The sequence below is a fragment of the Rhinoderma darwinii genome, chromosome 8 (genome assembly GCF_050947455.1).
Source record: "Rhinoderma darwinii isolate aRhiDar2 chromosome 8, aRhiDar2.hap1, whole genome shotgun sequence".
In the NCBI taxonomy this organism is placed as follows: Eukaryota; Metazoa; Chordata; class Amphibia; order Anura; family Rhinodermatidae; genus Rhinoderma; species Rhinoderma darwinii.
Window position 1 is genome coordinate 71,510,768 of NC_134694.1, and position 13,040 is coordinate 71,523,807.

General features: G+C 44.3%; 1 protein-coding gene across 1 annotated transcript; it reads left to right on the forward strand.

The window, feature by feature from the left end:
• The first annotated feature begins 627 nt into the window (after positions 1–627).
• LOC142658713 (protein kinase C theta type-like) lies at positions 628–4,233 on the forward strand. The gene is made up of 4 exons (XM_075834320.1): positions 628–921; positions 1,906–2,159; positions 3,319–3,381; positions 3,567–4,233. Exons 1-4 carry the CDS (start codon positions 676–678, stop codon positions 4,123–4,125), a joined length of 1,122 nt encoding a protein of 373 aa, XP_075690435.1. The 5' UTR covers positions 628–675; the 3' UTR covers positions 4,126–4,233.
• The last annotated feature ends 8,807 nt before the right edge of the window (positions 4,234–13,040 follow it).

Genomic DNA, 13,040 nt, shown 5'->3' on the forward strand with positions numbered 1-13,040 from the left:
GACAGGAGATATTTGCAAACTCAAATGTTAATTTCAGGCCGGCACTGAAGATGCCACAGCTACAGGTATACTCAGTTCTACCCAATATGGGAGGCACAGGATAAGATACGACTCAGGTAGGCGATGATGGCTGACTTGCTGTACAATATCACAGAAAGGGCCAAGGGCAACCCTTCCATTTACAGGTGTTGGTCTGGCAATAAGGCCTAATAGGCCACAATGTTCCTGGCTGCTGTTTGTGGGCCGGCTCCGGCTCCTCACAAGGATTTGTTATTTCTGTCATTAGCAGCAAGAATAATTTATGGTTTATTGCTCCAAACGCTTCATTTCTATTTCCACACAACTGCACTTATTCTAAAATTCCAGCAGAGTTTCTGATGAACTATGAGCACCACTAAAGTCATATCACCTGCCCCATCTACTAATGATACAACACTAGAAGAACCAGCCATGAATTTCTCCATTGCTCTGGACACTGGACTATCACTCATGATGCCCATATCACAGTGCATATGGCAGATGAGGTACATGGCCCACTGGCAGGCAAGTGCCACCTGATGTTTCATGGTTCTGCTGTGACATCATGTGACCTGCACACGGCCAACTGCCATCTACTTTCAACTGTCAACGGCAGTGATTGGACGGACATCTTTGTTTTCTGCGAGATATTATTAAATGGCGTGCATTGGACAAGGTGGAGACGGCGAGAAAAAGAGAGAAGATGACAAGAGGAAGAGGGAAGAGGACAGCAGTGGATTTATAGAGATAAAGAAGAAGAGAGGAGAGAAAGCCAGAGCATTAGAGGATGAGGAGCCAGGACCAGGTGGCAGCCGGGACCCTGTAACATCCAGCCCCTACCCCAAAATTAACATCAGTCGCTTCACCTTTCATCAGGTGTTGGGTAGGGGCAGCTTTGGCGAAGTAAGTTTTACGACTCCTTAATTCCTAGGTGTTCTGGGTATTCATGGCTACTGCTCTGAGGCTCTTTCCCTACAAACTATTGTATTGCTGATAGGGTTGCAGGTTTTGTATGCAGTGATTTACAATGTATTACTTTTACTCTTCTTTTTTTACTGTCAGCTGTACCATCCTGCCCCTACTATTATAACTTGAGCTACAGGTCTGGTGCATCATTCATCTTCCTTACTTATGTGACCAGATATTTGTCCATTCTCTGTTTTATGTAGTCTGTAACTTGTTCTTTTTGTTATTATGTAATTTTTATTGCATTTTAGGTTTAGCACTCATGTCTCTATAGGTGTTCAACTCCCTAATTCCTGTCAAAGGGGCAGTGTACCTAACTTCAGCTGTGCAATTGAATGTAATCTATTGTTTTCTGTTATCTGCCATTTTAGGCTATCACTCCGTCTATAGTGCTGCGCTGTAATAAGCCTCCACATTAGGTCCCATCTGCTAGAACGAGGTATTTTACTGTGCTGGAGAGATGATCTCAGGGAATGAAGAGTTTGGGAAAGGTGCATTGTCAGGGATGTAACTTATAGCTCCTGTGTCCCAATGTAAATTCTTTATTAGGGTCCCTCAATTACCATTATTCCTTTATTACAACGCTACTACATCCAATGTGGGTCTATAAAAGAACACTGACCCCACAGTCCTATATACAGTTTGCTCCAGTTATACCGATGTCGTATGGGTAAGGTAAATAATCCTAAAAGTGGTCCCCATAAAGTACCCAAGAACAGACACTACATTATGTTTGCTTACTTTTGCTCAGCTGTAGCGTCCTGGCCACTACCTAACTAACCACCACACAGTCCATCCAGCCCCCTCTCTTAGGCAATAGAACAACCAGAGACCCCAGCAGATAAATCACCCATGTACTAAAGGTATAAGAATTTCATCTGTGACCACTTCCAAATATAATTTGTCATCTCTTTTCTTCAGGTGGTCCTGGCATCAGTCCCCAGCCAAAACACCTACATGGCCATCAAGGTTATCAACAAAAGAGGGGACAATGCGGCAACTTTAATGAGAGAGCGACGGATACTCCTGCAGGCCCGAGACTGCCCATTTTTATGCCACCTCTATGCCGCACATCAGTCTCAGGACCGAGCCTATTTCATCACCGAGTATCTGTCTGGCGGCAGCCTGGAGGATTTAATCAAAATGTGCGGCTGCCTGGACATCGGCAATGTAAGGTAAGTAAATGACTGATCAGGAGACAGAGGGAACAATACAGAAAAGATAGTGGACTAAGGCCTCATGCACACGACCGTATTTTTTCCCATCCGTAAATACTGGCGTAAATACGGGTCCGGTGTCACACGTATTCGACCCGTTTTGCACCAGTATTTACGGACCCGTGCCCGTAAATATGGGTCCGGTGTCACCCGTATTCCACACGTATTTACGGGCAAGTTTTTGGCGGCAAAATAGCACTGCACTAATCGGCAGCCCCTTCTCTCTATCAGTGCAGGATAGAGAGAAGGGACAGCCCTTTCTGTAATAAAAGTTAAAGAAATTCATACTTACCCGGCCGTTGTCTTGGTGACGCGTCTCTCTCTTCACATCCAGCCCGACATCCCTGGATGACGCGGCAGTCCATGTGACTCCTGCAGCCTGTGATTGACCTGTGATTGGCTGCAGCGGTCACATGGGCTGAAACGTCATCCAGGGACGGCCAGGACGTCGGGCCGGATGTCGAGAGGGACGCGTCACCAAGGCAACGGCCGGGAGACCGGACTGGAGAAAGCAGGAAGTTCTCGGTAAGTATGAACGTCTTTTGTTTTTATTTTTTACAGGTTGCTCTTTATTCTGATCGGTAGTCACTGTCCAGGGTGCTGAAAGAGTTACTGCCGATCAGTTAACTCTTTCAGCTCCCTGGACAGTGACTATTTACTGACGTCGCTTAGCAACGCTGCCGTAATGACGGGTGCACACATGTAGCCACACGTCATTACGGGAGCTCCATAGACTTCTATGGACTGTCCGTGCCGTTATTACGGCCTGAAATAGGACATGTTCTATCTTTTTCAACGGCACGGGCACCTTCCCGTAAGAAAACGGGAAGGTACCCGTGGCCAATAGAAGTCTATGAGCCCGTTATTATGGGTCGTAATTACGACCCGTAATAACGGGAGTTTTTACGGTCGTGTGCATGAGGCCGACTAAAGGGTGGAAAAACGAGGACATGACAGGTCAGACAAAGAACAATGCAGAGAACGAAGGGTGTACAGGCTGCCATAAACAGCGCCTCTTCTCTGCTGGTGGCGACAGACACTGATAATAACATGATATTAGGGAACTGCCAGAGAATGATTTTATGTCATTGATACTACACTGTGTTCTCCCCATCAGATTCTACACAGCAGAGATAGTATGTGGCCTCCAGTTCCTCCATGGACACAACATCGTCCACCGGTAAGCAGAACTTCCCCACATCTCTTGGTTTTCTTCTATGCTGTAAATAATGCACCCAGCTTTCCCAGAGTCCTGCATTGTGCCTGGTTTTGCAGCGGTACATCCCATGTCTCCTGTATTATTGCCTCACTGGGTTGATTTTCCATTCTCTTTTTTTATGTGTCATCTGTCTTATTTCATTACAGAGATATAAAGCCAGATAACATCATGCTGGATAAAGATGGACACATCCGCATCATAGACCTGGGGCTTGCCCAAGATGGCGTCACCTCCTCCACTAAGATCAATGGAGTGACGGGAACATACGATTATATGGCCCCTGAGGTGCTTCTGGAAAAGGATTATGACGTGGCAGTTGACTGGTGGAGCCTGGGGATTGTTGTGTCTTGGATGTCAGCAGGATGCTCCCCATTTTACGATGGCTCCAGCATTAAAAAGGCTTACAAATCCATCACCACCGCAAAGCCTACATTTCCATCTTGGCTGAATGCTGACCTAAAACATCTGCTAACAAAACTGCTGCGTAAGAATCCTGAGAAGCGGCTGGGTGTGTATAAGAACATCAGAGACCATCCATTCTTTAACACCATCGGCTGGGAGGAACTGGAGGGGAGGAGAGCACAGCCTCCATTTATACCATTCAAGGCAGTTCTGGAGAACCAACACCTGCAGTGGCCGGAGGATAAAAAACACCTTTACCCCGTGGCCGGATTCTCCTTCACATCACCAAGCTGGGCCCGGTAAGATCCTCCTTCTCTAGAAGTGATGTTCCATCTTGCAGGATCAGCCCGTGCCTACTGCCCAGAACTTTGTGCCTCCTGACCCATGCCTCTGCTGTGTATGACCTCGGCTTGCCTATAGCATCCTCTCTCTATACCATCTATATGCCGCATTTTCCATCATGTTATTGCCCCAGGACCTTGGCTTTCCATCCTCTAACCTCTGGCTGGCATCAGACATCACTACCTCCTGAAGACCCTCTACACCCCCAGGAGTGGCCTGTGCTTTTTTTTTCCATCTGAGACCTGGTGAGTTCAGGAAAAATAGCCGTATATTGTAGTCCTGGGGCCTGCTGAGTACCAGTGATCTTACCAGAGCGGCTATTATCCCTGAACTCACTGATTTCTAGTAAGACACAGGCCAGGTAAGTATCACACATCGCACCTACATTGAGATAACACACACATAGATAGAAACAGCACATATATATATATATACACATAGACACAAGTATAGACACAGACACATAGAACAGATAGATGTACACATTGGCTTTGATCCTGGGATTTATTCTGATCGCCATATTTGGGGTCAGGAAGGAATTTTCCCCCCTTACATGAGGACAATTGGCTCTTTCCTCTTAGGGGTTTTCGCCTTCCTCTGGATCAACTCAGCCATAACATTCCCCACAAATAGAAGTAATAACCTTGTGAACACATAAAATCAACCACTTCCTAGAACTACAAATAAAATCTTCTTTTTGCCCCTTACATCTTTGTGTCCGTGTCTTTATTCCCATTGGATGTCCATGTAATAAATTTGCTAAACTCCCCCAATGTCGTCTTCTCCAAAAGACAAGTGAATGTGCACTTCTTGTAAACCGACTTGAGAATCTTAACAGTTCATTTTTATCCAGCTCACCAACCAAGTTGACTCGCGGAGGGTGCAGGACTGCACCAAATTGTAGCAGAAAAGGCAAGAAGGTTTCAGCATCAATATCTTCAACAAAATGCAGCTTTTATTGAGGTTCCATAAAATCAGGGACAACATATAGAACAGAAACTGACCGGTTTCAGGCCCAAGTGGCCCTTAGTCTTAGCATAGCAAACAAATCACACAGGAAGCAATATATATATATAAACTAGAGAACAAAAGAGTCCATGTTTATCGAGTATGAAAAATAGACAATCTTTATTAATAACAACAAAACAACAAAAACAGAGAATCTAAAACAAATCTGTATCTGGATCACCAATATATACATTAATCAAAAGTATGTACATAAATTTTGTATATAGCGTGAGAGGTTAGATTAATGTAAACTCCAATACGAGATACATTAGTATAGGTAGGCTTAAATAAGGATAGCACGGAAGCGAAGTGTAGGAAGCTCAGTGTAAAAGCTTATGTTTACTCAAAGTGACTAGTGCATTAGATATATGACATAAGACCTAATTAAGCCTAGATGATGCACTTACCCATATTTAGGAGAGTGTTAGTATGACCCAAGATGTGAAGTAGCGCCCCGAAGCGCGTTTCGCCTGTAGCTTTATCAAGGGGTCCTGCATGTGCTCAGCAAAATAGTTTGGCAACCGCATTTTTCTTGGGTCACAGCTGATGTAATCCCACCAGTGGCGTAGCTATAGGGGTCGCAGCGGTCGCAACTGCGACCGGGCCCCCAGCTAGGGGGGGCCCGCAGGCCCCCCTCACCACAGTAGTACAATGGTACAAAAGAGACCCAGCAATGTATTTTAAAGCATTGGTGGCAGCTCGGCGGTGAAATAGTCATTGCACGGAGGGGGAAGACTCTTGCCCGCCCACTGTGCTGTCCAGCCAATCAGCTCGCTTCTAGCTGTTTCCCTCTTCCTCGTGGCCTGTGCAGAGGGAAAGGAATAGAAGATGGTGTGCTGCTGCTCTCTGACCCCACACAGATGTATGTAAGTAGCACCTTCATTGTGTGTAAGTCTGTCATGCTGAGCAGTCACACTTCAGGGCTGACTGTTTAGCATAACAGACAAAGTATATCTATCTATCTCATATCTATCTATCTATCTATCTCATATCTATCTATCTATCTATCTATCTATCTATCTATCTATCTATCTATCTATCTATCTATCTATCTATCTATCTATCTATCTATCTATCTATCTATCTATCATCTATCTATCTATCTATCTATCTATCTATCTATCTATCTATCTATCTATCTATCTATCTATCTATCTATCTATCTATCTATCTAGCAGATATAAAAAAATGGCGACAGCACCCTGCAACACTAATGCCACCTAAACCACTAAATATAAATAGATATGCACTAAAGCTCAATCTACCTACAAATAGGGAGGTTCTTAGTGCACATTTTGATCAAAAAGTGTTAGCCCACCTGCCACGACAAGGCGACCTCTGTAAGGTGGGAACCTACGCTGCACATACACCCAGAACTGGGACTAAGCCTACATATATACCTGGGGATGGTAGGATCCAGCATTGAACTGATTAAAATCACCCAGGGCAGAGTGGGAGGAGTGCAAGAACAACAAGTGGAGGCAGTCACTAACCCCACATATATGGATACCATAAACACAACAAAAATTGAACAGCACATTCCAACTAAATGATACAAAATACGCAGGTGCAAGAACACCTGTGACTGCAGATATACAGCAGATATAAAAAAATGGCGACTATCTATCTATCTATCTATCTATCTATCTCATATCTATCTATCTATCTATCTATCTATCTATCTATCTATCTATCTATCTATCTATCTATCTATCTATCTATCTATCTATCTCATATCTATCATCTATCTATCTATCTATCTATCTATCTATCTATCTATCTATCTATCTATCTATCTATCTATCTATCTATCTATCTATCTATCTATCTATCTATCTATCTATCTATCTATCTATCTATCTCAGAGTGAACAAGTGACCGGAATGAAGGGGAAGCAATGCTCGTACAAATACTGCTCCCCCTTCAAAATAGCTGATTAGCGGGGGTCCCGGCGGGTGTCTGCTAGGCACTGTATCTAAGCCAACCACATGGTAGGCTTAGATACATGGCCCATGTGTGATCCTGTCTGCCGGACCCTGTATCTAAGCCTACAATGTGTGTTACTAATGTTTTTTTTGTTTGCTTGTGTTTTTTTGCAGGTTCGGTCATTGGACTACGTCGAATTCGAGGACTACTTCGATGACAGCTTTTTTTATTTTGAATAAAATGGTTAATGAGGGTTGTGTGGGGGCGACAATTACGAAGGCGGTAGTAATAAAGTTTAAAAAAAATACAAATATACATAAAAAATATTTTATTGAAATTAAAAAAAAACAGAACTCTCATTAACCATTTTATTGAGAATAAAAAAACGGCGCCATCAAAGTAGTCCAACATCTGAAGTAGTCCAACATCCGAATCTGTAAAAAAATACAAACCCAAAAAGAATTTGTAACACATAAAAAAGCAAAACAATTCTTATACTTACGTTTCCGGGTCCAGCGCTGGAGCCGCAATGTCAGCGAACGGGCCCTGTATCTAAGCCTATCATGTGTGATACTGTCTGCTGAGCCAATGTATCTAATCCTATCAATATCTATAGGGTCGTAGAGCTATAGATATGCTGTCTCATATATATATATATATATATATATATATATTGCCCCTGATATTTTAAGACCTTAGTGACGCCTCTGGCTGCTAGTGTTGCATCATTGAGTCACTTAGGAGACCCATTGATGCAGCTAAAAGCTGCGGACCGTCGACCATGAGAAGAAATTTGGGGGGGCCCAAGAAGAACTTTTGCACCAGGGCCCATGAGCCTTTAGCTACGCCCCTGAATCCCACATTATCTTGCCAACTGTGCTTTGCTTTGGTTTTTAGACACGTACAGCAGCTATACTGTTGATTTCAAGGAATTTATTGTTTCTGCTCTTATGTATCTATTGGTCCATAATATCTTTATGTTTAGCAGGTTCCCGACCACTGGCTGTGTTTTCTCTTAAGTCCGCCGTATAGACTAATTACGGCGGCACTTCAGAGAGTGTAAAGTCACGATCGTGTGCACACAGCCCTGTGGCTGTTGTTCTTGGGGCTTAGGTTTGGCTCTCAGAGCCCTGTGGACCCTCTCCATGCAGATTTAATACCGGTAGTTATCTCCGAGTATTTGAGTGAAAATTAGTTTGATCGAGGTATACAGGGACTCATCAGGTATTGATTCGGATACGCCTTTCAAGTGTAAGTTATTGCGTCGCCCTCTGTTATCTTGGTCTTCCAACCAGTCAATGACAGAGTTCAGGCGAGAAAAGATGACGTAGAAGCCTCAGTGTAATTGATGAGATGGGTTTGAGCAGACTCCAGCTGCTCAACTCTATTGCCAATCTGGCGGACCTCTTGTTTGATGTCACTGAATTCTCTGATGACCGATTCGGGTGCCTTGTTCAAAACCCTGCTAATGAAGGATCTGGAAACGGGTAGGTGTAACATCTATGGCCACGGCCCGTCGTTCTGACTTATAGGAAAAAAATCTGATTCCATTTTTTGGGGTTTTAGTTTTTACAGCTTTCGCCGTGCGGTAAAAACGAAAACGACAGCGATTTTGGCGGTTTAAATTATTTAAGTTTTTTACGGTGTTCACCGTGTGAGTTAAATAATGGTATATTGTAATAGTTCGACCTTTTACGGACGTAGCGATATCAATCCTGTTTATTTTTTTACATTACTTTTGAAGAAAAATGAGAAAAGGTTTTTTTTTAAACTTTTTTTTTCTTTCTCACTACTAATAACTTTAATTCTTCTACACATTTTATTAGTCCCCTTAGGGGACTTGTACCAGCGATCATTGGATCGCGGGTACAATATGCTGCGATACTAATGTATTGCAGTATATTGTTCTTACAGGCTTCTGTAACCGTACGATCGCTGTTCCTGTCCGTTAGACTCGGGTGTCAGCTGTAATACACAGCTGACACCCGCAGCATATGGAGCGGGCTCAGCACGTGAGCCCGCTCCATACATCACCCCCGCACCATGACGTGCTATTAAGTCATAGTGCTCAAAGGGGTTAATGCACAGCGGATGGTGTGAATATTGCAATTTTGCACTGATGTGTCATTTTAGTGCATAATATGTTGTGCCCAGTTTGTGCCACTGAAGACAAATACCTCATAAAACATTAAGCGGGTTCTCCCGGGTATGGCGATGCCATATATGTGGGCGCAAACTGCTGTTTGGGGACGCTGCAAGGCTCAGAAGGGAGGGAGCGCCATTTTGCTTTTGGAGCGCACATTTTGCTTGGTAGTTTTTCTGTTTTGGGTTTCGCTGGTATTTCAGTTTATAATGTGGGGGGCATGTGTAATCTGTGCGGAGAACATCAGGGCATAATAAGAGGCTATAATAATGCGGTAAATAAATAATAATTCATAGATGTGTGGCCAGTGTCGCACTGATAAATGGTGTCGGATGTTACCCGCTTTTAGAACGCTCTGCACATTTTGCATCGCCATATTCCTGGGAGCCAGAACGTCTTTATTTTTTCACCACCGGAGCTGCGTGAGGGCTTATTTGTTGCGGGACAATCTGTACTTTTCATTGGTACCATTTTGGGATACATGCGATTTTTTTTGATCACTTTTTATTAACGTTTTTTGCAAGCCGGGTGACCAAAAACAAGCAATTCTGACAATGTTTTTTAGTTTATTTTTTTGCGGCGTTCACCGAGCACTATAAATGACCATTATATTTTATTCTGCGGGTCGGTACGATTACGGCGATACCATATGTATATAGGTTTTTTTTATGTTTTGCAGCGTTTGCGCAATAAAATCTCTTTTTTATAAAATAATTAATTTTCTGTGTCTCCATATTCTGAGAGCCGTAACTTTTTTATTTTTCAGTTAAAAAAGCGGTGTAAGGGCTTGTTTTTTGCGGGACGGGTTGTAGTTTTTATCGGTATTATTTTCGGGTACATGCGACTTTTTGATCACTTCTTATTCTCTATTTTGGGAGGGGTGGTGACCAAAAAATAGCGATTCTGGTTTAGTTTTTTATTGATTTTTTTTGGGGTGTTAATCGTGCGGGAAAAATAACATTATAGTTTTATAGTTGGGGTCGTTACGAACGCGGTGATACCAGATATGTGTACTTTTTTTAACGTGTTCATTTTTTTCCTATAATGAAAGACTTATTATAGGAAAAAAATGAAGTGTTTGTTTATATAACTTAGAACTTTTAATTTTACACTTTTTTAAAACATTTTTATTATCTTTTTTTTACTTTTTTCACTTGTCCCACTAGGGGACACTTAGTCTTGCAGCTTTGATCGCTGCTAGAGTACATTACACTACACACGTAGTGTAATGCACTCCAACTGTCATTGTGACGTGACAGTCACACTGACAGGAAGTCTCGGAGGAGCGGCAGGAGGCTGCTCCTCCGAGGCTTCCGTACATGGCAACCTGGAGGTCATTGTCTGACCTCCGATTGCCACGACAAGCATCGGTAGCCCCCACGATCACTTCGTGGGTTCTGCCGATGTGCTTCAAACCACTTAAATGCGGCGACGGCAATCCGTCGCCGCATTTATAGGGTTAATTGCCGAAATCAGCGGCGATGGTCCGCTGACCGGCAAGGCTGGAGTGTCAGCTGACCTCCCGGTTCTCGGACACTGTCCGTTAGGACAGTGTGCGCCGGGAACTACTCCGCAATAGTACTTCTGGATGCGGGAACTAACCCCTCTGCAGGACGTACTATTGCGGAGCAGCGCGGGAAGAGGTTAATGATGTCCGCCGCACAGTAGACACCATAGGTAAATATCATAGGAGAGCCAATAATGCCAGCTTCAAACCAAATGATAAACTATCAGCATCTTCTCACAGATTCACTGCAAGTAGTCAGCAACAGAAATGCAAGCAGCCAGTCAGCAACAGAAATGCAAGCAGCCAGTCAGCAACAGAAATGCAGGCAGCCAGTCAGCAACAGAAATGCAAGCAGCCAGTCAGCAACAGAAATGCAAGCAGCCAGTCAGCAACAGAAATGCAGGCAGCCAGTCAGCAACAGAAATGCAAGCAACCAGTCAGCAACAGAAATGCAAGCAGCCAGTCAGCAACAGAAATGCAAGCAGCCAGTCGGCAACAGAAATGCGAGCAGCTAGTCCGCAACAGAAATGCGAGCAGCTAGTCAGCAACAGAAATGCAAGCAACCAGTCAGCAACAGAAATGCAAGCAGCCACTCAGCAACAGAAATGCAAGCAGCCAGTCAGCAACAGAAATGCAAGCAACCAGTCAGCAACAGAAATGCAAGCAGCCAGTCGGCAACAGAAATGCGAGCAGCTAGTCAGCAACAGAAATGCAAGCAACCAGTCAGCAACAGAAATGCAAGCAGCCACTCAGCAACAGAAATGCAGGCAGCCAGTCAGCAACAGAAATGCAAGCAACCAGTCAGCAACAGAAATGCAAGCAGCCAGTCAGCAACAGAAATGCAAGCAGCCAGTCGGCAACAGAAATGCGAGCAGCTAGTCCGCAACAGAAATGCGAGCAGCTAGTCAGCAACAGAAATGCAAGCAACCAGTCAGCAACAGAAATGCAAGCAGCCACTCAGCAACAGAAATGCAGGCAGCCAGTCAGCAACAGAAATGCAAGCAACCAGTCAGCAACAGAAATGCAAGCAGCCAGTCGGCAACAGAAATGCGAGCGGCTAGTCCGCAACAGAAATGCGAGCAGCTATTCAGCAACAGAAATGCAAGCAACCAGTCAGCAACAGAAATGCAAGCAGCCAGTCAGCAACAGAAATGTAAGCAGCCAGTCAACAACAGAAATGCAAGCAGCCAGTCAGCAACAGAAATGTAAGCAGCCAGTCACCAACAGAAATGCAAGCAGCCAGTCAGCAACAGAAATGTAAGCAGCCAGTCAGCAACAGAGATGCAACAACCAGTCAGCAACAGAAATGTAAGTAGCCAGTCAGCATAGAAATGTAAGCAGCCAGTCAGCAACAGAAATGCAAGCAGCCAGTCAGCAACAGAAATGCAAGCAGCCAGTCGGCAACAGAAATGCAAGAAGCCAGTCAGCAAAAGAAATGCAAGCATACAGTCAGCAGCAGAAATGTAAGCAGCCAGTCCGCTACAGAAATGTAAGCAGCCAGTCAGCAACAGAAATGCAAGCAGCCAGTCAGCAACAGAAATGTAAGCAGCCAGTCGGCAACAGAAATGCAAGAAGCCAGTCAGCAAAAGAAATGCAAGCAGCCAGTCAGCAGCAGAAATGTAAGCAGCCAGTCCGCTACAGAAATGTAAGCAGCCAGTCAGCAACAGAAATGCGAGCAGCCAGTCAGCCGCAGAAATGTAAGCAGCCAGTCCGCTACAGAAATGTAAGCAGCCAGTCAGCAACAGAAATGCAAGCAGCCAGTCAGCAACAGAAATGCAAGCAGCCAGTCAGCAGCAGAAATGTAAGCAGCCAGTCAACAGCAGAAATGCAAGCAGCCAGTCAGCAACATTGGAAAATGGCACAGGAGGGAGATGTCTGTTTGGCTGGAGAAGAGTGAGCAGAAGGGGCGCAGAAAAGGCTGGTGAATCTGCTACTAGGGCACCATCGGGACAGCACTTTTAGGAGCCCAGGCAAAGAAGGGGCCCGAAGTCACCTGTGAACTGCCACCCACCCACTAGCAACCAGCCATAACATTGGAGCTATAAAGTTTTGCTTATAAAATGTAAGGGCCTTGTTTAATAGGGAATGATATGCAGATCTGGTTCCATTCATTTCACATCATTTAAAATACACAGAATTTCAGATGGTATTCTTTTACCCCCACCCTATAGTCTCAGTAAATATACATAATTTTTTTCCTTTTAAGCCATGCCTTTAATCCCGCCCAATCCCCGCCCCCCAAAAAACACTCGATTCAGCCCACACATTATCATGCATTCATAGCTGCCCCCA

Coding starts and splice junctions, on each gene's coding strand:
- LOC142658713 (XM_075834320.1), top strand. CDS start 676: ATGGCGTGCATTGGACAAGGTGGAGACGGCGAGAAAAAGAGAGAAGAT. Junction 922..1,905: donor GTAGGGGCAGCTTTGGCGAA/GTAAGTTTTACG, acceptor TCTTTTCTTCAG/GTGGTCCTGGCATCAGTCCC. Junction 3,382..3,566: donor GGACACAACATCGTCCACCG/GTAAGCAGAACT, acceptor ATTTCATTACAG/AGATATAAAGCCAGATAACA.